This window comes from Schistocerca americana, chromosome 2 (genome assembly GCF_021461395.2).
Source record: "Schistocerca americana isolate TAMUIC-IGC-003095 chromosome 2, iqSchAmer2.1, whole genome shotgun sequence".
NCBI lineage: Eukaryota > Metazoa > Arthropoda > Insecta > Orthoptera > Acrididae > Schistocerca > Schistocerca americana.
This window is the reverse complement of record NC_060120.1, coordinates 669645141-669669905: the sequence shown is the minus strand read 5'-3', so window position 1 is coordinate 669669905 and position 24765 is coordinate 669645141. Positions and strand designations below refer to the sequence as shown.

The 24765-nt window shown below is 41.2% G+C and overlaps 1 protein-coding gene across 1 annotated transcript in view; it reads left to right on the top strand.

The window, feature by feature from the left end:
* Positions 1-24765, top strand: part of LOC124594906 (intraflagellar transport protein 140 homolog) — a 263104-nt gene that overhangs the window by 222775 nt on the left and 15564 nt on the right. The window contains exons 22-23 of the mRNA XM_047133380.1: positions 3965-4134; positions 4606-4799. Coding sequence (XP_046989336.1) covers positions 3965-4134; positions 4606-4799 — 364 coding nt within the window. The remainder of the gene's footprint in view (positions 1-3964; positions 4135-4605; positions 4800-24765) is intronic.

Sequence of the window (24765 nt, the reverse complement as noted above, 5' to 3'; positions counted from 1 at the left end):
AATGTGCAAGTGCCATAACAACTGTTTGTCATTAATATAAGAAACAGAACTCAAATATAGTGTCATTGTTGAATGTCCACACACTAAAGTGCAAACAGATATGTCTCCTCTAGATGTTATGTGAGATCTGCTTACACGATGCAGTCCATAAGTTTTAGTAAGTGGCAGAGTAATAAGGGCCAAGGATAATTGATGGTAGGATTCAACCTAGCACTCAGAGTGTGACCTTGAAAACAATGAGCTTCAGGGATGTCGGGCATTGGCAAGTGTTGGAGACATAGCTCAATGATGATAGCTGGTGGTGGGATGACAGTGCTTGCAGGGTGTCAGGCTTTGGCGGATGTCAGTGGCAGTGGCTTGACAACGATAGCTGTCTGTGGAATGGTGCTACTTCTGGGACATCAGGCATTGGAGGTTGTCAGAGACGATTGCTCAACAGCCATAGCTGCCAGTGGAACGATGATACTTCCTGAACGTTGGGTGTCAGTGGTAGTCAGAAGCGATAGCTTGATGACAGTGACTGCTAATGAGATGAGATGTGATACCTGAGAGTGTTGGACAGCAGTCCTGCATAGCATCGGCAACAGGTGCTCATGGTGAGAACAATGACTCTGATCTGTGGACTGCTAGTGTGGCTGGCATGAAGCCCAGAGTGCTAACTTTCCGTAACATGGTCCAATGGTGGCCTAAATAGTCTCATATGGAGGGATACTGACTTGGGACTAAGCGAGCACATCATTTGGCGTAATGAAGTTGTGCCCCGCCTACTGCACTTGCTGCCATGATAAGCATGCTACTTATCAGCAACACTGGTGCCGTGGAGGCTCTGTGAAGCTACAACGCGAACAGCCCAAGCCATATGAGGCTAGGCTAGTAAACAACTCAGTGAATTTTGTTGATGTGAGCCATTTACTTGCATCCTCATGGAGAGGTGACAATTGACAATGCCTGTTCACAGTGCCTGCGTGGTATGCAGAGCAGTGTAACACCTGGCAGATGTAATTATTCCCCCCACCCCCACCCCCTTAAAAGAGGTGGTGCAACTAGTTTGAGGGTTAAGTGGCTGCCACCGAAGGGAGATGCCCTGGGAGTGGAGAGCCTACTATGGTGTTGGGAACATCAGCAGCCACTGAGAGTGATACTCAAACAATGGCGACCAGCCAGGAGGCGATGACATCAACAGGCCGGAGAAGCTTCCATTGTGGCCAACAAAAGGCCACATTGATGGGAAATCTGAAAGACCAAAGATTTACATGGTCAGTGTAAAGAAAGACTGTCTGATTGTCGGGAGAGGTGACAGGGCAGTGCCCAGCATCACCCGAGGGTTGCTGCAAAATTTCCACAAATACCAACACCAAAGTGTGGCAACAGAGAGGAGCAGTCCATGGCCAGGGCAGCCAGACGAGGAAGCCATGTGGAATGGAAGGGAGAGGACACCAGAGCATGCCTGCTGAGCAGACTCAGTAGGCGCAGGACACAAGGTGCAGGTCCAAGCAAAGCAAAGGGTGCCTGAGGAATGGGCAACTCGATGGGAATGCTGTGATCGGCTGCAGGGCCAGCAGCATGATTGACCTCAGGGATGGCTGAGGTGGCGGTGGGGATGGTGACAGAAAAACCCGTGGTGTAGGTACCAACATCAGCCACGATCGGGCTAGAGATGATCACACCACTGGCAGGAGCACTGGCATCAGCAATGACAGTTCTGGTCAGAAAAGGGCCAGTGACGAGAAGGCTGCCATATCAGGATGTAAGTGCAGAGACAGTGGTGGCAGGTGGAGAGGCATCGACACCCATGGCTGGTGTTGTGGGCTGTGGAGGGGAAGGCATCCCAGCAGTCACCTGGGCTGACACCGATGTGGCGATAGGGATGGCTATGCAAGGATCAGTGGTGAGCAGTGTCGGGGATGGCAGTCGCCAGGGCCAGATGCAGCAACAGTGGTGACTGCGTAAGGGCCAGCAGCAAGCAGTGTTGGGAGTGACAGGGTGAATGCATCTCCACTGTCCCCTGGGTCGACATCAGTGCAGTGGTTGGGGTGACAGTTGTGGAAGTTGGTGAAAAGGCATTGACACTCTCTGCTGGTGTCAAAGGAGACAGCATATCCACAGTCACCCAGGCCATCACTAGCAAGTTGACAGGCTTTAGAGCTTCTGTCAATGGAACCTGGGGTGACAGAGGACACTAAGGGTCCTGGAAATGCAACATACATAGGGCAGTGTAGTAGGCTGTCAGCTGGTCCTATAAGCACAAATAAGAAACAAGGGAAAGATCAACCACAGGATTAAGAGATTGAAGGGTACTATATGCTGAAGTGCTGGGCTAGAGAGAAGAAACAATCGACTATGAGAGTCTTCACCAATCATAGAGGCCTCAAGGTATTGTTCAAGCCAGACAAGGACAGCCACCCACAGCTCCACGATGTCATTGAAGAACTTAACAGTGGATGACGGTGTGGGCATGGCTGGGATGGGGCAGTGGCTGAGCTAGTGGGCTGCTTCAGGGAAAACTCATGGTGCGCTGTGTCAACTGTTACAGGAGCAACTGCAAAATCAGTAAGCCAAAATTGCCAACACCCCCTCAACACACACAGTTCCTGCAACCAAATCACCTGTTGTGCATATGGCAGGGAAAAAGTGTGGAGATGAGGTCCGTAATATTTGTTGTCAGTTTAGTCTCCAAACTGCCCCCCCACCAATGCAACCTAAAAATACACAACACAACAAAACAAAACAAGAAAAAGAAGGCTCTGTAAAAAACAGACTCTAAATGCACTGTAACTTTCGTGAAAAGTAGACTCATAGCCAGTTTGTATCAGAAGCCAAGGGGTGGTACAGACCACAATTGTAATGCAGAAGTGCCACAGTAACTGTTTACTATCAATATAAGAACAGAAATCAAGTACAGTGTCTGTGGATGAATGTCCAAACATAAAAATACAAATAGAACTGTCTCTCCTAGACATTGTCTGGGATGCACCTACACAATGAAGTCCACAAGTCGTCGTAGGCAGCAGAGCAGGGACATTAGGATCCAACCTGGCACTAAGTGTGACCTCAAAGAGAGAGGCTTCAGGATCATTCAAGGTGTAGCTCAAAGATGATAGCTGCTGGTGGAACAACAGTACTTCCTGAACATCAGACAGCGGCAGTTTTTGGAGGCAATAGCTCAATGAGGTGATGTGCAATAAGGCACGGCATCTGGGGGTGGTGCATGCTGGTTCTGTGTAGTATTGGCGACAGTTGCTCATGATGATGATGATGATGATGATGATGATGATGATGACTTCGATCCATGGGCCTCTAATATGGCTGATGTTTATCCCAGAGTGTTAACTGGCCGCAGCAAGTTCCGGTGGTGGCCTAAATAGTCTCGCATGGTGTGGCATAATTAAGTGGTGCCCTGCCTACTGTGCTTTCTACTAAAAGGGGCTTGCTGCCTGTCAGTGAGGTTGACACCACTGGATGGCTCGGAGACCATTTGAAGCTACGAGGTAAACAGCCTGACTCATGTGATGTTAGGCTAGTAAACAGTTTGATGACTTCTGTTGATGTGAGCTGTTTACTCGCATTCTCCTGGAGAGGTAGCAGCCCACAATGTCTGCCTATTATCCAGAGCAGTATAACACCAGGTGGATACAATAGAGCCTAATGTACAAATTACTGTCTTAATTCTCTCATAAAATCAGTTAACTGTATGTCTTTAAACATGCCAGTTGTGGTCACTTTATTAATGCAGCAATGTTCTCCAATAATTGTAACATATTTAAATCCTGTAGACGGCATATGCAATAAAATGCCAAAGTTCAAACTTCAATCTTCCCTTCTCGTGTTGGTTGTAAAACCATGCAACAATGTTAACAGTTATTGCATTAGATTGCTTTAGTATATGTGAATATGTAGTGCCTTTAAATGAAACTTTGAAAACTTTAAAGTAACTAATGCATAATTAGCACTTTTATTCATTCAGGTAGAGGTTGATGAATATCGTAATTATGAGAAGGCGTTAGGTGCTTTGGGAGAAGCAAGCCGCTGCTTGGCCAGAGTTACTAATCCAAAAGACCCTTCACAGCATGCGAGAGCAGTGGAAACAGTAACACAGCGAGCAGCACTTGTCAAGCGCTTTATAGATGTGTTGAGGTAGGAAAATTCAACTGTTATCTTGCTACTTAATATGTACATAAGCACATTTGTAGGACACTAAACTCTGTGAGATAAAAATTATGGACATATGAACAAGTCCTTAGCTTTTTGTTCTTCTTATACATACTTTTTTTTTCTTCCATGCAACGTTCTGACAGCCATAATATCTTTAAATATGCACAACACTAAGCTGTATTATATCACAAATTCAAAATAGATTGGGATTATTTGATTTATGGGTGCAAAATGCATAATATTCAAAGCTGTATAACTGAGCTACACGTGTGTGTGTGTGTGTGTGTGTGTGTGTGTGTGTGTGTGTGTGTGTGTGTGTTTGAAAGAGAATAAAGAGGAAAGAGATACAAATGAGAAATTATTTTATGCACTGTAATAGCTTTAACATACATAAACATTATGGCATCCTGCCTATTGCTAAGGCATGTCTCAAACATGTAACCTACATTTCAGATTATTTGCCCGTGGTGAGAAAGAAACAGCAGAAACACAGTGCACATCACTAATACATCAAATAGAAGAAGGGCCAAGTCCGGAGGGTCCATTGAGAAGAGGTGATGTTCTTGCAGCTGTGGTAGAAGATAGAGCTGCACGACAAGACTGGAATGGAGCAAGGAACATACTGGATCAGATACGGCAGTTAACAGGTATAGATAGATTAAAGTTATTTAATTACATGTTGTGATTATATCATACAGGAAAGTCTCATATTGATATGAAATGTATGCATCGTACAAAAGATAGTTAAACAGAATATTTAGGGATCTTTAAATTTGACAGTGGAAGAATTTTGCCCCCCATTTTTACATCCCCATCTACAACACTGTTATGAAATTCACACTTAAGTGCTGGGAAGTGGGTTATAGAACCATTTTCAAACTAGTTTTTGACCGTTTCTTTCTCAAATAGCAATTAAGAAAAATGAATACCTAGATTGTTGCAAGTGAGCCTGATTTCTCTATTTAATTATGATGGCCATTTCTCCCTTTACAGGCAGGAATCAACAAAATATTTTGGCATTTAGGGGAGAAAACTGGTGATCGAAATTTCATTAAAAGTTCTCACCACAACAAAAAGTCTCTTTGTTTTAATAATTGCCATTCCAAGTTGCTTATCGTATATGTGACACTCTCTCCCCTATTTAAAGATAATGCAAAACAAGCTGCCCTTCTTTGAATGTTTTTCATGTCCTCTGTCAGTCCTATGTGGTAAGCATTCCATACTGCACAGCAGTACTCCAGAAGGGGATTGACAAGTGTTGTGTAGCCAGGCTCTTTAGTAGATTTGTTCCATCTTCCAAGTGTTCTACCAATAAAATGGAGTCTTTGGCTTGCCTCACTCCGCCCTCCCCACAATTTTATCTATGTGATCATTACAACCATTTAAGTTGTTCGTAATTGTAATTGCTAGGTCTTTAGTTGACTCGGGAGCATCTAGATTTGTGCGATTTCTCATGTAACGAAAATTTAACGGATACCTTTTAGTACTTACATGGATAACTTAACACTTTTTATTATGTAGAGGCAGTTGCCACTTTTTGCGCCATCTATATATCTTGTCTAAATCATTCTGCAATTGGTTTTGATCATCTGATGACTTTATGAAATGGCAAATGACAGGCTCATTGGCAAACAAAGTAAGAGAGCTGCTCATATTGTCTCCTAAATAGTTGATTTAAACTGGGAACAGCAGAGCGTCTGTAACATTTCCTTAGGAAATCCAAGATGTGACTTCAGCATGTAGCAGAGGTGCTGAGTCACAAATAGGCACAACAAAAAGACTGTCACAATATAAGCTTTTGGCCATCAAGGCGTTTGTCAAAAATGATAACAGACACACACACACACACACACACACACACACACACACACACACACAACTCACACACACATGACTGCAGCCTCTGGCAGCTGAAGCCACACTGGCTTCAGCTCCCAGAGGCTGCAGTCATGTGTATGTGTGTGCAAGTTGCATTTGTTTGTGTGTGTGTGTGTGTGCGTGTGTGCGTGTGTGAGAGAGAGAGAGAGAGAGAGAGAGAGAGTGAGTGAGTGAGTGAGTTTGCGTGTCTGTAGTCGATTTTCAACAATTTCAACAAAGGGCGTGAGGACTGAAAGCTTATATTATGACGGTATTTTTGTTGTGCCTGTCTGCGACTCAGCATCTCCATTATAAGGGGAGTAGCAAGTTTCCTTTTCATAATATTGTTACATCCCATCCTGGATTTTCCATTGTTTGATCAAGATATGATTTCAGTTTGACTAGATGGCTTCCTGTCAATTATTATGAACTGTAACCTTTCTGACTGGAATTCATTAATCCAGTCACACAACTGAGGTAATAATCCATAGGCACAAAATTTGATTAGACATTGCTTGTGAGGAATGGTGTCAATAATCTTTCGGAAAGCTAGAAACACGGAATCAACTTGATGTACCTTCTCAGTAGTACTCATTACTCTAAGTGAGTTGAGCCAATTGTGCTTCACAAGAATGATATTTTCTGAATCCATGCTGTTTATATGTTACAAGAGAAAGCTTATGGTAATGTTGACTGTAATGCACTGCCCAGGCAACCCAGGCCCCAAGCACAAGAAAATTTCATTATTTAAATTTTACAAAGAGGCCACCTTTTGGTCCATAGCCATTCAGCATGCAACAATAATCTATTGATTCATGCCAAATAGGCTGAATTGGTATCTGCCAATCAAATCATGTTGCACAATCACCTGAGACTGAGGACTCTCAGAGCTGCAGCAGAAAATCTCTCTCTCTCTCTCTCTCTCTCTCTCTCTCTCCCTCTCTCTCTCTCTCTCTCTCTTCTGTTCCAAGCCATCATCAGAACAGATGCTTTATGGCTTATTCTTCTTTACCTTTACCTCTGAGATGGGTCTTGGGCTACTGGAGCTACCTTCTGTTGTCCCCTTGCCAATCCTCATCATATAATCCCCCAAGAGCAAGTAGACCGATATAGTTTCTTTTTCTTAATTACAAGCCCACACTGCTTTTAAAAAAATACGTGGAGTGGAAGATTAGGCACAAAAAATCTAGAAACCAGGCTGCTGTTATAAGAGTCAAAGGACATAAAAGGGGATGCTGAAGATTAGATGGTTACAACAAGTAATTAATGATAAGGTAATGATTCATATTAGGGTTAAAAAGGAAATTTATGGCAGAACCTGACAAAAAGAGGGGATCAGTTGATGAGACACATCCCGAGGCACCAAGGAATCGTCAAGATAGTAATGGAGGGAAGTGTGTGGGGTAAAAATTGTAGAGGGAGACCAAGGCTTGAATAAAGAAAGAAGGTCCAAATGGATGTAGATTGCAGCAGTCATGTAGAGATGAGGAAGCTTGCACAGGCTAGACTGCCATGGAGAACTGCATCAGATCAGCCTTCAAATTGAAGAACACAACAATGACAACAAAAGCAACAACTACTACAGCTTTTGTTTCAAGCTAGTGGACTGCCACTTCTTATCTTTTTGCCATCAATTGCTTCAGTGTATAAAAATGGGAAGCATGATAAAGTGTGATGCTCATCTTGAATAAAAACTATGAAGAAGCATAATAAAATGTGCTGTTCACCCATAATCATAAGGAGTTCAGTATATTAATTATAATGTTTCAACATATTTATTTTCTCATTTAATGTTTAATGAATAGTCTACCTTGCTATGCAGGTAACAGAAAAGTTAATAATCACCAATAAATGAGAAATTTCCTTATTTATCTTTAGTAAAACTATCTTTATCTTTGAATAGTGTATTATACTATTAAAAAAAAGGTCTCTGACCAGTTAAGCTATGATGTAAGCTATACTATGGTGGCGGCAGTTCTCTGGCTGCCAAATAACTAAAAAGTCATAACCACCATTTATTTATCAATAACGCAAGGAAATCTGATATTAACCAGTGGCCCCTATGTTGGTCACCCTGAGGTAGCTAAGTAGACATAAAATTAATTTAATTACTTCAGACTCACAACAAAATAAATTACTCATAGGGAATGAGAATGGGTGTCATTGAAAAAATTAATAACGAGGACCTAAGGTATCACAAAGAAATTTACTAACTAATGTCAAGGTCAAGTGAGAACAAACATATAAACAGAAACTTCAACTGTGTAACATTGCATTAATTCGAACTCATGTTGGTTGGCAATAGACTTGGGGAACCTAACAGGAATTTACGTGTAAATGAGACTGGCTACAATGAGTAGAAGGATGTCAGTGTAGGCAAGCACATTCTACTGCATCATTCCACTGATTGGTCTCTTGTGTCAAAATATAATTAAGCATGCAATGGACACTGGGAGTGACTACTGCAGGTACAAGGCTGCTATGAAAAAAGATGGTTGTGAAAACAATTGATAGGTTTCTGAATTTGCCAAAGCTGCACAACATTACCGATATAGCTGGTGAAAGATGAAGTGTCGTACTGCGGGAGATGACCCCCACGTCCACCGGAGATTGTCTCACGTCCAGGAAAATATAAGTTTTGCCCAGGTGTCCGGACATCTTTACAACAAACTGCTCACTCCATATAAAGGGAAGAGCCCTAGCGAATGTTCTACGTGAAGGTCGAGAAGAAAGTCCCAGTTTCCCCCGTTGCTCAAAACCTTCTGAAAAATGGCAGTTGCCCCCTCCCTGATGTTCTAGAATAAAGCTATCATGCCCCAGCAGTGGTTACCGTGCCAATCATGTTTTCTAGCAAGGAGACCTGATCTTCCTCAACCAATCACTGCAGTGCAGTATACATTCTGTTCTCCAAAAAAAACAGAACACAATGTGTGAAGGTTCTGCGGTCAAACCCCCAGCGCATTTCACAAGATGAGGGAAGCTTCCTAGTGAAAGCAAGCTCCACCTCATCCATAAAATGATTTAGTGAGTGCCGTTTTCGCAGGGCACAGTGGCATCTAAGAAGACACGACATCCGGAGAAATTCGTCATCCCGTCTCACAGGGTATGCTGTTCTTGTAATAAACCGGTGTTACCAATAGTTAAAGTGAGTTCCCTACCAGTTTCAGTGCAAAACCACTAACAAAAATGCCCCTACTCTCATAATCACTTAAATTTCCACAATTTTTTTTTATTATTATACATCTTCATCATCATCATCATCATCATCATCATCGTCATCATCATTGGTTTCAGACTGATACGATTCTTTGGTATCGATTTGTTTTACAAAGTTTACTGGAATTTCATATACGTTGCAGCATTTTCCTTCCAAGTCAAACCACTGCATATTCTTAATATAGCAGTTAAAGGCCTTAACTTCATTCTATTCCTCTGTTTTTTATTACATTCATACCGTTAAATAGTCTGTCAACATAGGCACTGGAATGAGGCAGTATTAGGCAAGTAATCGCAAAAGTCACTAATTCCTCAAATCTGGATTCCTCTTGAGCATTTTTGAAATGCAGTACTTCATTCCAAAATTATTTTGTATCTTTGATCTCGCTCCAGTTCAGCAAATGAATTTGTCACCACTGATCATCCACTTTTGCTATAAGTTCTACACTTTTGTTGAACCAAGCCATTATGTAAACCAGATTTTCTTTGTTGTGATTAAGTGCTTGTTCAACACTTATTCCGGAAATTTTTTTCATCAGTGTCAAATTTTCTGGTAACCTGTTTTTTTATATCTTCAATCAGACTTAATATAAATGTCGGGCACGGATTATGCAACATTTCTTCATCTTCCGATGGTAATCCTTTTTCTCTCATTTCAAACAACTGCTTCTCAAAGTGGAATTCCAGCTAACATCTTAAATAGAAGAAATCGTGAATTTTTAAATAAAAATACTAACATTATTTTCAGTTAACGTAACTTTGCTGATAAGCATATCAATCAGGTTGGTCAACTCATCAAAGAGTTTGGTGTGATCTGTATCTTTCGACTCGAACATTTGACTCTGTTTATTTCAAATAATATTGGATATAAAAATGAAGTATATGTGTAATTAATCTCGTTCACATATGTAGCGTGCAATAACTCTGTCATGTGACACCTTTCATGCACTTTAGCTATGGAAAAATTTGTTTTTAGCTCTGACCATTGTGTGTATATTTTGATACATTGGGTTCTATTGGTAACCACCCTGTCTGGCATGCTTCAACTATTTTTAACAGTTTTTGTCTATCGTTGATGGTTTTGTATAGCTCCTTACAAAGAGATTGTCTGGAAGAGGAGCGACTAAACCAATCATATGTCTCTTTAATTAGAAACTCCAAATTTCTCGGTAAAAATTCTTTTTCAGCAGCTGAAGCAGCCAGTCGCAAGGAATGGCACAACCAATGTACTAAAATCAGGTGTGGTACCTCTTCTTTCAATTTCACAAATTCTCTGTTATTTACTCCAACTATGACAGAGTCATTATCTGAACAATTTCCCATTAAATTTTCAAGTCGCAAATCAAACCGTTCAAGTGTCTTATTTATAGCAGAGACAATAGCTCCAGCATTACATTTAAGCAGCAAGGTCAAGGTATGTAGATACTATTTTTTGGTGTAACTTACTGTAATAAACGGTAATCAATCCCAGGTATTTATGTACAGCAATATCAGTAGATTCATCAATTAATAACCTAAATGGTTGATCTTTGCAATCTTGTTTTAGAACATCAGGGAAATGCGGTGGTAATACGTTTTTTATAACTGAAGTGCGCTTAGTTCAGTGCATCTGAAATTTTTCGATATCTTTTTCATAACTGTGATTAATTACCTCTCCCAAATGGTCAACTACATGGTTACTAGTATGCGTGGCTGTGAATAATGAAAGTCTTGCTTCTTCCTTTTTTTCTTATTCCCAATGGGCCCTAACTTAAAAGCAATTGTAGGTTGCATAGGTACAAACTGCAACAATTTATTTAGTCCAAGAATGGTCAAAGATGTAAAACCAATTAATGAATGACTAATCAATTTTTAAAAAAGGTTGCTTACCTTTTTATTTTGTAGATGCTTCTTTGACGTCCCACGAGAGTTCAAATTCTCATAGTGACTCCTTAAAACTGTACCACAAAACTTGCAGTTCGCTACCTGACCCATAGTACTTTCAATAACCTGAACCCAACTTTTAAATGTGGGTCTTGAAGCCAAGAATCCTGAAACTTTTGCATAAACTGTGGTTTTGGCATAGCTATACATGTATGAAGTCGTGAAATGATACCATACACTGAGAATCACAATTGTATAGTGCACACCATGAACAACGACAGTCGAGTTAGTTTTTCTGCACATCTGACATGACACACCCTGCCTGAGCCAACAAGCTCTCAGTGGTTATTCTATGCAACAATGAAATAAGTGAGCACCATTGTTTGAAACTGGTTGCTGCCACTCCCTGCACCTGCGCCAGCAGCCATCACTCGTGAAATGAACTATAACTGGGTGCTACTAAGTACTGTTCATTCTACAGGGAATCCCCACATGTAGTCTGTCGAGTGTGATGATTCGTTTGATGTCACATTGTAGTGCATCAGTGTTGTCTTTGCAGTAAAAGTTAAATACTCCTGAAATCAAATAAAGTAGAAATAACGTATTTTGAAACATATAATAGCTTAGTGGTTGAGAGATCGGCTTTTCAGTAACTGAAACTGAATTCTACTAAACCACTATAAAATCCGCAAGCCACTAGAAGCAATATTTTGCCACTAAAAGGAGGGTAGAAACCACCAGTTTTGTGGAAAATCCACTAAGTTGGCAACACTATAATAAACACATTAGCTGGGCGCTAGCCCAACGCTGTTTTATCTGGGATAAGGAGACCAGGCTCCCACCCCAAGTGAATTCGCAGTTAGACCAGCTGCCAGGATGCTCGGCACCACCAGTTTCTAAAGAAGTGTCATTTTGCATTCAGCCACAGCGTTCCCACCCTCTTGCTTGGGTGCTAGCGGAACAAGGCCAGCCACTACCTGCCACTACCCTGCCAGGACCACAGCCTGTTTCGGTGACTCGTCTGTGAACTGGCTTGCTGCTTGGGGAAAGTTCTAAAGCTATAGCTGAGTTTAATTCTACTGCTACTACACAAGTCACGCATGTACTGTGAAATCAATCTGTGGTTTACCCTAACCCTATTAGTCCATCAAATCAATAACAATCAGGGAAAATTTAGATACACCAAAGGCGAGTGAAATTGTATGAAAGGGGGGGGGGGGGGGTGCCTGACAGACATTCAGATGGCAGTGGCCAGCCCGGAAGGCACCGCCATCTTTCAGCGATACTTTTAAGGGCCCAGTGAAACTGTTTATCCTTATCATCTAATTCAAAGACAATTTAAGGATGCTTGAAACTTGAAGTGCACTTTAGTGGGATATGCTTTTAACAGTTTTCACAACAAAAGTTGGTCTCAAAATCTGGCAGAAAACCCGAAGTGATTTTGGCCCAATGTAAAGTACACCAGTGACAAGTCATGATCAATGCCTTCACTGCACAATAGGAATGGTAATGTTACTGATGACAGCCATCACTAATGTGGAATTATTAAACATTGTTATCCAAAACCCCTTCAAGGAAGATGCAGATAATATTGCAGAATTTTAATAAAGAACAGCTGCCAAAATGTGTGATTTGGAAGTGACTCCCTTGGTTTAGCAGAGCAACGTTAAGTCACACAATATAGGCAAGTCTTTTGGTCCAGACAGTTTATCACTAAGGTTCCTTCCAGGTTTTGCTGATGAAGTAGGTCCGTTTTTATCAGTAATATGCAACCTTTTACTCAACAAAAGATCTGCACCTGGAGACATGAAACTTATTCAGGTCATACTTATACAGCAGAAAGGAAAAATAGAAGTAATTTGCTGAATTATTGTTACGTATAAGTGACATCCATTTGTAGTAGGATTTTGAGACATATACAATATGGAACATATGCATTGTGAAATGCTCTCTAAGAATGCTATAAATGAAGGTTTGTTTTCTTCAAACTATATTCTAAGGTAAGTAGTGGGGTCAGTATTACCTTTTGTGTTCCAAAATTTCTTTGGAAACCAAACTGATCTTCACCAGGGTCAGCTTCTACCATTTTTTCCATTCTTCTGTAAATAATTTGTCTTAGTATTTTGCATCCATGACTTATTAACCTAATGGTTCTATAATGGTCACACGTGTCTGGCCTGATCTGTCTTTGTAACATTACCCAACATGAGCTTGCTATGTTGGTACTACAAACATCTGAAAGCAGTGAGAAACTACAACCATTGTTTTTCTTAACGTCGTGCAGCTATATTGTGTGGTTAAATAATGGCACCCTCTTGGGTAAAGTATTCCAGAGGTAAAATAGTCCCCATTCAAGTTTCCTGATATGAACTGCTCGGTAGAATGTTTCATCATAGGATAGAAAAGAAAAAGTGCTGTGCATGTATTTTGTGGAATAGGAATTATTACAGTCTTCTTTAAGTCTGAGGGTATTTTGCATGTCTAAAAAATCTTGCACACCAGGTGGTATAGTTTTGTCATGATATGTTCTCCCAAGGTCTTTAATAATTCTGAAGGAATGTCATCTACTGCATGGACCTTGCTTCTGACTTATGATTTTCAGTGTTCTGTCAAATTCTTCTCACAGTATCGGCAGTTAGTCATTCTGCATATCCCTTCCATATTTCAGCTTTCCCTTCTTTGCTTAGTACTGGATTGCCACTGACCTTTTGATGTTCGTACAGTTGCTTCTCTTTTCCCCAAAAGTCTCTCCAATTTTCCTGCCAGCAAAATCTATCTTTTCACTACTCATGCATACTTCTATAGCCCTGAGTTTGTCCTCTACCCATACCTGCTTAGCCATTTTGCATTTCCTGTTATCTCATTTTTTTGATGTCTGTATTCCCTTTAGCCTGCGTCATTTGCTGCATTTTTATATTTTCTCCTTTTATCAATTAAATTCAATATCTTACATGTTATCCAAAGATTTCTGCTGGTTCTTGTTTTTGCCTATCTGATCCTCTGTTGCCTATACCATTTCATGTCTCAGAGTTATCCATTTATATTTTGTTGTATAAAGGGCAGTCAGTTGAAAACAAGACAAATGGAAAAAAAGTAAGTAAACTGTTCCTTATTTCAAAAATAATTGCCATAACTGTTAATACATTTATCCTTCTGTGAGACAAGATGGTCATTGCGTTCACAAAGAAGTGTTTGTGGCTGCCTTCAGAACCATGATTATACCCAAATATGCACCTCTTCTTCAGAAGCAAATTGATGGCCACGAATGTCTTTCTCCAAGGCTTCAAAAATTGGGAGGGGGGGGGGGGGGGGATGTAAGGGCTCCCCATCAGGACCTATCTAGCATAGTCAAAACAAACTTGGCAACACATGGGTCTACCCACAATTTGATACAGTCTTGCTTTTTGACAACAATGTTTTATTTGCTAGGGCACATTTAAATGGCAATATGTCAATGGCAAATGAAAGTGCGAGTATGTCCTTGCGTTATACAGATGTCATCATTTCTTGAATTAGAATTAAGATGAGTCATCATATATTTAGTTGTATTATATGATCCTGGCTTGAATAAATAAAACACTCCGGTCCGTCGGGCCATATGTCATGCTTTAGAGAACTTCGGTTGAATTCTGCATTCTGATGTTGAGAAACACTTTTTCTTACGTCAAACTTTTTTTTTCTCAAACAAAACAACCACATTTTCATTGTAAATATTTTTAATTCTTTTACATGGAAGTAGCACCAACTCATTCATTTCCTGCACTTGGTGCAGCAAAGCCTTGTGCTTCTGCATTGTTTTGTGGCAAATTCTGTCAAAACACATGTGTGGAGCAGATTGTATAAACTAAAATTAAGTGAAGCTTATGGAATAATACTCTGAAAGTATTTGTACGGAGTGTAGCCATGTATGGAAGTGAAACATGGACAATAACCAGTTTGGACAAGAAGAGAATAGAAGCTTTCGAAATGTGGTGCTACAGAAGAATGCTGAAGATAAGGTGGAATGCTGAAGATAAGGTGGGTAGATCATGTGACTAATGAGGAGGTATTGAATAGGATTGGGGAGAAGAGAAGTTTGTGGCACAACTTGACCAGAAGAAGGGATAGGTTGGTAGGACATGTTTTGAGCCATCAAGGGATCACAAATTTAGCATTGGAGGGCAGCGTGGAGGGTAAAAATCGTAGAGGGAGACCAAGAGATCAATACACTAAGCAGATTCAGAAGGATGTAGGTTGCAGTAAGTACTGGGAGATGAAGAAGCTTGCACAGGATAGAGTAGCATGGAGAGCTGCATCAAACCAGTCTCAGGACTGAAGACCACAACAACAACAACAACAATGGAATAATACAATTAGATTTATTGTGAGTTAGTTAGATATAATATTCAAATTTAACAGTATATATAATGATAAAATGAAATAAATATTTATCTCATACTTTTTTGCAGATGGTCCGGTAATCTGTAGTGACATACTATCTGTGAAAAACAACACAGATATCTTGTCACATCTTCATAACATTTCAAAGAGGTGCAAAGATTGATAATGTGCCAGTCTCACATTGCCACAGTTGTTTCGAGTACACTGCAGAAGTTTCGCTGGGAGGCACTTTCACGTCCTCAATACGGTATATATTTCACACCATACGATTGAGCCCTGAACAAAGACATTCATCGACTTGTTTTGGACAAAGAGGTGTATTCCTTTTTTCCATCTGCCTCGTTTTCATTCGATTGCCCCAGATATTGATTTTCATCATAGTGGATACCACAGCAAGGAATTTATTAACAGAATGGGCAGATTTCCACTTCTGCTGTATTTATTTTATTAGTGTAAACCAAATGAATAGAACATGTAAATTTAAAGAGTCTGCCATTTTAATGCATATGACACATTTCTCTGTTTCAGAAAATCACGTGAAAATTACCTAAAAGGCGGAAACTTGTCATGTATTGATAAAATAATCAGAAGTGGAAAAAATGCCACCTTCTCCACTGTGTTCTTTTTTCCGTTTTGCCTATTGCTTCCTTTGAGCTCTCAACAGCCTCTGGTTCTTTCAATTTATTGAGATCCCACCTCTTTAATTGTTTACCTTTCTGAAATTTCTTAATTTTAATCTGCAGTGCATAACCAATAAATTATGATCGGAAATGTTTTGCAGTTTAAAACCAATTTTCAAAATCCTTGTCTTACATTTATGAATTCATGCCATTGCGTAATCTACATGAATCCTTCTGGTGCTTCAAGGTTTATCCACATATACAGTCTCCTTTCATGACCCTCAAACTAAGTATTGGCAATAACTAAATTTTCTCTGTGCAAATTTCTGCCAGTGGCTTCCCCGTTCATTTCTTTATCTCATTCCATGTTCTCCTACTGTTACTCCTTCTCTTCTTTTTGCTACTACTGAATTCCAGTACCTGATCAAAATTACATTTCCTCATACCCAACTGTCTGAATAATTTCTTTTATCCCAATATACTTTCTCTCAATCTCCTCAATGTGTGCGCATATAAACTTACACTTCATTTATATCTTGGCTATGACAATGCATTGTTTACACTATTCATTATTCTTCTTCTTTTCGTATTCATTATTATTCCTACTCCTGCATTACCTCTATTTGATTTTGTATTTATAATTCTGTATTCACCTGGCCTGAAGTCCTGTTCTTCTTGCCACTGGCATTTCAGCAGTTCCCACTGTATCCGTCCCTTTTTAAATTCTCCAAATATCCTGCCTATCCAATTAAGGGATTTAACATTCCACGCTCCATCCCATAGAACATCTCTTCTCTCTCTCTCTCTCTCTCTCTCTCTCTCTCTCTCTCTACCTACCTAATGACAACATCCTACCAAACAGTCCTTACTTGGAGATCTGGTTGGGGGGCTGTTTTACCTCCAAAATATTTTACCCACCATTAAGACACACAGGAGAGCTGCATGTCTATCTCTGTGGTTTCAGCTGTTTACAATGCCAAATCAGTCAGTCGTCCCTACTCTTCACTCTTCACCTGCTTCTTCTCAGAGACCCTTCAGTTGTGATTGTGCTTATCATAAGACTATCTGTATTGTTGATGTGCACAAGTCATATCACCTATTTCCTTGTTCAGGATATTGTGTCCAACTCCCAGAGTGTTCTTAAAAGTATTAAACACCGAAGATTGAATAAAGCAACCAACCATTATATTTTGGATGTGGCACTTTAATATATTTGCTGTAAACGGAGAGGGCAGACAATCATTTTGCAGTGGGCTCATTCCCACACTGCCATCCACTATAATCAAGAAGTTGATGTCTTAGTGAAGCAAGCTTCATATACGGAAACTGTTCTCAATTTTAAATTGCTGTATACAGACTACTCACATGAAGTCAAGAGCCACGGAAAACAGCATTGGCAAGAGAAGTTTAATGTGATCCAAAAAAACAAAAGGTGGTTATTATGTGGCATTACAACTTCAAATTCCTATAAGACACTGGTTTATGAGAATGCATTTGAACCGATCAATGATTTCCGCCATCATTCAACTCTACTTTAACTGTACCTCATTTCCTGTACATCTGTATAGAATCAACATTTATGATTCTCCTGCATGTGAGTGCAGTTCCATGTTAGAAGCTGATGTAAACCACATCTTGTTTTCATGTCCCAAATTTGACAGTGAACAATCAGAATGTCGAAAGACTTTGATAAGTGTGGGTTACCTCCTCCCACAAACGTCTTCTCTTTTGGTTTCTAAAAACATTCACCTGTATCAAATGATAATCAGTTTTCTTTAGAGTATAGAGGAAAATCTGTAGGACTCATATATTCATGTATCTGTATCCTTATTATTAAATTTAAGAAAGAGTGTGAATTGATAACATAAATGTCTAGTTTATGTATGATTCTATGGGAATCGAGATGTTACGTGCAGTAATATCGAACCCAACATTAAGTATTTGCTCGTTTGTAATCAATTAACTTTATTTTGATCATGTCGGTACAAACACATCGGCTCGAATACAGAGTTCGGAACACACTGCGATAAACAGTTCTGAAAGAATTTCGTTCTCAAAGATGAGGCGGTCAACTCTTGCAGTCGATAACCGCCACAGAGCCCCCGCCGTAGTGCGGAGCACGGTAAGGATGATGAGAGGTGTGTGTGCACCCGGCCAGCTGATGGCGCAGGTGTGTGTGACTGATCGTGTCGTGGCAGGCGCTAGTGCGAGGCGCGATCGGACCGTTTCTCAATGTCTTGGTAGGCGCGACCAGCGGAGGGAACGAGGCACGGAAGGCGTCCACAGGTTGACCTTGCCATGCTGCTCATGGCACGGTGGAAGCAGAAGGTGGCGGCGTGTTGGTGGGGAGAACATCGTCGTGCTGAGGACGTGTGGCGCAGTGGAGTTTTGATCCAATCAAAGGCGCGGAGCGCATCGAAGAAGCGATGCGATGTATTGCCAAAGTATTTGCCGGCGAGCGCTGTGGTAAGTGTAACGTGTCCGGTAACAGTTTGTTATTGGCCATATGACATAAAGGAGCCAGCATGCTGTGGCTTAACAGGTTGTGTAAGAGATGCTGGATGAACAACACCCGCGGTAATGACGGAGTTATAGAGGTGCTTGATGTCACAGCAGGGGAGAAAACAGCAAGCTGCACATGACTGACCTTGGCGGTGGATGACTTCGGTGTAGACAGAAGCGTTACCTCAGAGTCCGTGGATGGTGAGTGTGCTACAGCGGTAGTTGACAGTGTCGGTGTTTTGATGTGCGAAACAACCGTGATCAAAGGTTGGGGGGTGTGGCCGTGAGCCCTGTGCATGAGGCATGGCGACGGCGAGAGGTGGTGGAAGGCGGACGTGGTCGGCGAAACCATGGTCGGAGCAGGAAGGCGATGAGACGTAATGTGAACGTGAAGAAGTCAAATCGGCGAATGAACTACTGGTCTGTGGCGGAGAGGCAACACAGTTTGATGGTACTGGAGCTGCGTGTGTGCTGCCGCTGTCGGCACTGCGATCGAGTTGTAAGGCTGCAAGCTGGTCACGCGAAACTGCCGCACAGTCGTGTGACGGAGCGGAAAGATGCTCACTCGTCGAAGCAGAAACGGCAGATGTGTTGGTCATACATTGCGGAGGTAGTGAAGAGGGCGACAAAGCAAGAGGCACTGCAATGCGGCTGGTTATGGCGTTGTACAGGCACAAAGTGTCTGGAACTACCAAGGAAAGGTGGCAGTGGCGTAAATAACTTGCTTGTATCACATCTGACATTTGGGACATAGATCCATGTAGCTTGATTGTCAGGGCATTAGTTGTAGCTGGTAGTAACGGCGAAGGATCATCAGCAGTCGGAAGCAGAACAATGACAAGAGCATCTCGTTGCATGTCGCGCTCGGTCGGTGTCGGCTGCAGCATGTGTAACTGATCTTGTACCAACAAGTTGTATGTCGCAATTTGCTCACGTAGCTGTCACAGTTGTTCAGGCGAAAATGCATCTCGTTGCATGTCGCGCTCGGTCGGTGTCGGCTGCAGCATGTGTATCTGATCTTGTACCAACAAGTTGTATGTCACAATTTGCTCATGTAGCTGTTCCAGTTGTTCAGGCGAAAATGCATCTCGTTGCACGATGTGCTTGGTCGGTGTCGGCTGCAACATGTGTAACTGATCTTGTACCAACAAGTTGTATGTCGCAATTTGTTCACGTAGCTGTCGCAGTTGTTCAGGTGAAAATGTATGTCGTGAAGCAGTCTGCTGTGTATCATTGAGTAAGATGGGGTCAAAATCAGAATCTGTCTCCATCAAAGGGTAACCTGACGGGACAAGACAAGGTCAGCAGCACAGTATTGACCTAACAGTTCGAGTAGAAGAGATCGTGTGTGCGATCGCGAATGTGAAACTCAGTACTCGGTGGCGGCGGAGTGAGAACACGTTCACTGCTGTATGAAGCATTGATACGGCTGAAATCGTCTTCTGGGGTGGGTGAACAAGTTGCGGGCAAGATCGAGTAGTGAACGGCCGGACAGTAAGCATGCGTAGTGTCGGCGAGTTGTTGACAAGGTGCGGGTGCGGTAGCTGTGGCGGGATCGTAAGTCGCGCAGCTGTTTGTTTTGACTGGGTCAAGGTCAGTGAGCCAGCAGGCGGCGGCCGTGACGTCGCTGTCGGTAGCAGTCGAGCAGAGTCGGTGCGGCTCAGGTGCTGCGTAGAGGGAGGCGTGGCACGTCCAGTGTTGCACTGAGAAACAGCCGGCATTGTCATCGGTGTAATTGGTGCATTGTCATTGATCAGTAGGATGTCCTTGATGAAATTATTCCTGTGATGTTGGTGACAGGCACTGAATTAAAGCGGCTTTCGCTCTGGTGTACTTGTCACTCAAATTGTCACAGATAATGTCCATAATTATGCAATGATAGTCCTTTAGGTGCCTGAAGAGTACGAGGTATTTTTCACTTTCGTTGGTGATGCCATAAGAGGAGAATACATACTCCGTGGCCACGAACCACATTGGAAGTTGGTCCAAGAGAAATGTTGGTAGCTGAATGCGGCAAATGAGGGACAAGCGCGGAGAAGTGACAGAAAAGTTGGCACGAACATTCAAACTCTGGAAGATGGGCTGTGCGGAAACCGGGTCGAATGAATTTGCACGCAGCGTGGAAGATGCGGTAGCCGTGACGGGCGTTTGTGAATTCAGCGAGGCATGCGATTTAGCCGTAGTTCAGAGTTCGTGCAAACTGGGATTTGCAACATAGTCCCCGTTTGTTGCAGTCCATTGTTGGGCGTGATTGTCCGATGTCGAAACACTGCACAAAGTTAATTCATTACACAAAATCAAGTCAAAACTGTCCAAATTGATCGGCGAAGGAGCACTGCACTGTCCGTAAGTGAAATTACCGACGCGTTGAGTGGGTTTCAATGGACAACGTGTGCGCCTCGGTCGCATTGTCAATGTGTGAGAAGGTGACAAAAGTTACCAAAAAGCACGATTCACATAAGAGTTGGGAATTTACACACTAATTACACTTCCTGTACACTGCATCCAGATGTGGCGCAATGCGAAGTCGATGGACGTAGAAATCCGACAAAGGGTTGCTGCATTGTTTGTCCATGGTGATGTTCCAGTACACATTTCTGGCATCGTAAGTGGCGTTCGTGAGCGTCGGGGTCACCAGTGTGGGAATCAAGATGTTACCTGTGGTAATATCGAACCCAACATTAAGTGTTCGCTCGTTTATAATGAATTAACTTTATTTTGATCATGTCAGTACAAACACATCCGCTCGAGTACAGAGTTCGGGACACACTGAGATAAACAGTTTTCAAAGAAGTTCGTTCTCAAAGATGGGGCGGTCGACTCTTGCAGTCGATAACCGCGACAATTCTATTTGTTAAACACTTGTGGAGAAAATTGACAGCTTGGGCTTTCATTTCTGTAAATATGCATTTATCTATTCCCTCTGTAGAATTATGTATTCTATGTAAACATGTGTTTCCGATGGCTAAATAGAATACTAATTCTAGACAAACAAAAAACCTTGGTATGGACCATGATTCATGAGTAGGGGGGAACAACAGCTGAACATATTTGTCAAAAGAGTCGGTACCACAATATGTCGCTCACAGTTTATATTCTCGTTGGTGAGAGAACTAGAAAGCTTAAGATTCTACCTTAACTAATTTGTGTTCAAGTAATGTTTTTATTATCACACCAAAAGTATTGGGTCAGATCTCTTTGATACATAAAAATAGTTTGAAAAATATTTTTCAAATTTTCCTTGGGTAATATACATACAAAAACTTTCTTTTCAGAATGTGAGATATTCAAAATAAGTTAAATGTCAGCATGTAATGCATACAAAGAGTGGGACTTAGAGCTTTACAACAAAATTGAAATTTAATCTTCAACTATCAGTGTTGTACATCACTTCACCTAGGAGTAAACAGTATTATGGTAAACTAGAGGGGTTGTAAGATCTGCTCATATTTTACAACTTGCAGTGAACTAGCTCATAAGGAAGGAAGGTGAGTCAGACCCAGATCGAATGTGCACAGCAGGTTAATGACCATCGGTGATGCACCAGCCAGCCTGGGTGTGATTACTAGGCAGTTTCCCACACTTGTTTAGATAAGTGCTGGGCTGTTCTTCAATGTCTGCCTAAACAACTACAATTCACAAATAGTTAAATATGATTACACATAGAACAGAATTTACACAGAATTAAATTTTCACTCGGCAGTGGAGTGAAACTTCGTGGGAGATTAAAACTGTGTGCCAGACCGAGACTGAAACTTTGGACATTTGTGCTTTTCAGGAAATTGCTGTACCCACTGAGCTATCCAAGCACAACTCACAGCCAATTCTCACCATTTTACTTCTGCCTTTACCTCATTTCCTACCTTCCAAACTTCACAGAAGTTCTCCCGCGAATCTTGGGTAGTAGCAATCCTGGAAAAAAGGATATTGTGAAGCTATAGCTTAGTCACAGCCTGGGGGATGTTTCCAAGATGAATTTTTCACTTTGCAATGGAATCTGGAAACAAACCCCCAGGCTGTGGCTAAGCCATGTCTCCTCAATATCCTTTCTTCCAGGAGTGCTAATCCTGCAAGCTATGCAGGAGAGCTGCTGTGAAGTTTATAATGTAGGAGATCAGGTACTGGTGGAAGTAAAGCTGCGAGAAGGGATCATGAGTCATGCTGGGGCAGCTCATTCAGTAGAGCATTTGTCTGCAAAAGGCTGAGTCTTGGTCCAGCACATAGTTTTAATCTGCCAGGAAGTTTACACAGTTCGCAGACAGTTTGTGCAGAGTACTCCTCTCCCTTAGGCATCTGATGGCTGCCAACAGGAAGGCCATGTGGTCACAAATTTAAATAAAAAGTATTCGCCATATCTTAAGCACAGCAGAGCACGTCAGGAGTGGGGTTAATGCTAACGAAAAAAAGAACAAGGAGATTGTTTGTAAGACTGGCAGTAGTAACATAGGAAAAAAAGTCTCTCATAACTCTTTGTCAGGATGTAAATGCCAAGTACAGGACAGTAAGACACTGTAGGAATGAAATACCATAGAGCACGCTTGTATAAAAAGAGATTCAGACAAATGTTGTCAAGTGTAGAGGAAAATAAGTGTTGAGTGGGGATAAATATTAACAGAGAAAATGAGAGAATCATAATTTATTGCAAACAATAAAGACCAAGAAACAAGGAACTTCTTTCTGTGTTAATCTCCTATCATTAAGATTCTTTGCAATTAGTAATATATTTATGTATTTTTCTGTTGTTGGATTTCTTGTTTAAAGTGAGAACTTCTACAGTATTTTCTTTCCTCTACTAGCTGAGTTGATGTCATATTTCCCAAATTCCCTGTTTTATTTATTCCATGAATAACAACACACTTATTGTTATAATTTGTTCCTGTAGTGACTACCAAACTCTGACACTGCATAGCATCCATCTGGATCCACATATTGAAAATGTATTTTAAGAAGACATCCAATAACACAAAAAATTGCACTATTGTAATGGTTAATATTTATCATCTGATATTTAGTTTTGAGTGTGTCTGTATGGAAGCCAACACCTTAGAAAAAGATGAAGTGCATGTGGACAAAGCCATTGGCAGTATTGTAATCAGTTTTCACTTGACAATGATGAACAGATGATCAAGCAAACTTTCATGGGAATTTTAGCACTTGATGTGATTGGGAGCTTGAGAAGATTTTATTATGGATTGCATTAACCTAGTAGCAAGAAGGTTGGACAATAAACTGTCAATTAATTGTTAAGGAAAGCCACAGGCCCATGTATTGCATATGGGATATAAAGCTGGGTTTGTTGGAATGGTTCCAGTGTTCCCATTATTTGATGAAAAAACTGATTACAAGTTCATTAGAGATTGAGAATTAAGTGCACAACACAAAGTCTTTCCTGGCTGTGACTACACAAAGAATGAACTCTGTGAAATACTGCATGTCCATGAATAAAGCCCAAGTCATACTGCTGTGGGCATATGCATTGTGCTGTTTTGTCAGGCAACAATGAAGAAGGGCTGAACAAAGTGAGAAAAAAAGGCTTGTATGGAATTTCATGCCTTGGAGGCACATGTGAAATTTTTGAAATGTGTAGATTTGGGCCTTATTTAATATTTTGCAATGAAAACTATGGCTGTTCTGACACACTTCCCAGCATGTAATAAGGACAGTGTTGGTACCATGCTATGGTGAAGCATTTGTGGCAAGAACCAAAGGTGTCTTGGTGGAGTAGGACACCAAACAAGGCACTTATTTAAGGGTGGAAAAACATTCTCACACATAGGCAGCCAAACAAACTCAGCCTGCTTCTTTCAGAGGGAATTTAGAGGTTCTGCAATCTACACTACGTTTGCTGTAAATTTTCCATAGTAGTTCGCCATACTCATGAAATATTACAGTTCTTTCAAATTCTGGAAAGGGGACATAAAATCAGTGGCCTGTTTGTGGTGTTTGGTCAGAAGTACACAGTTTTTGTTCGTAATGAAACCCAGGTCTCAATTGAATGACCTCTTAAGAGTACACTGTAGGCTCTTTTTCTGTAAGACAGAAGAAAGTGAGTGTAGTTTCTGGAGATGCTTGTGGGTGTTAGACTGCATAACAATTATTTTGTTGAGATAATTGCAACACAGTGGAATCTCTCAGATCAGATGTCCCATGGATCGTTGAATATGGAAGTTGTTGG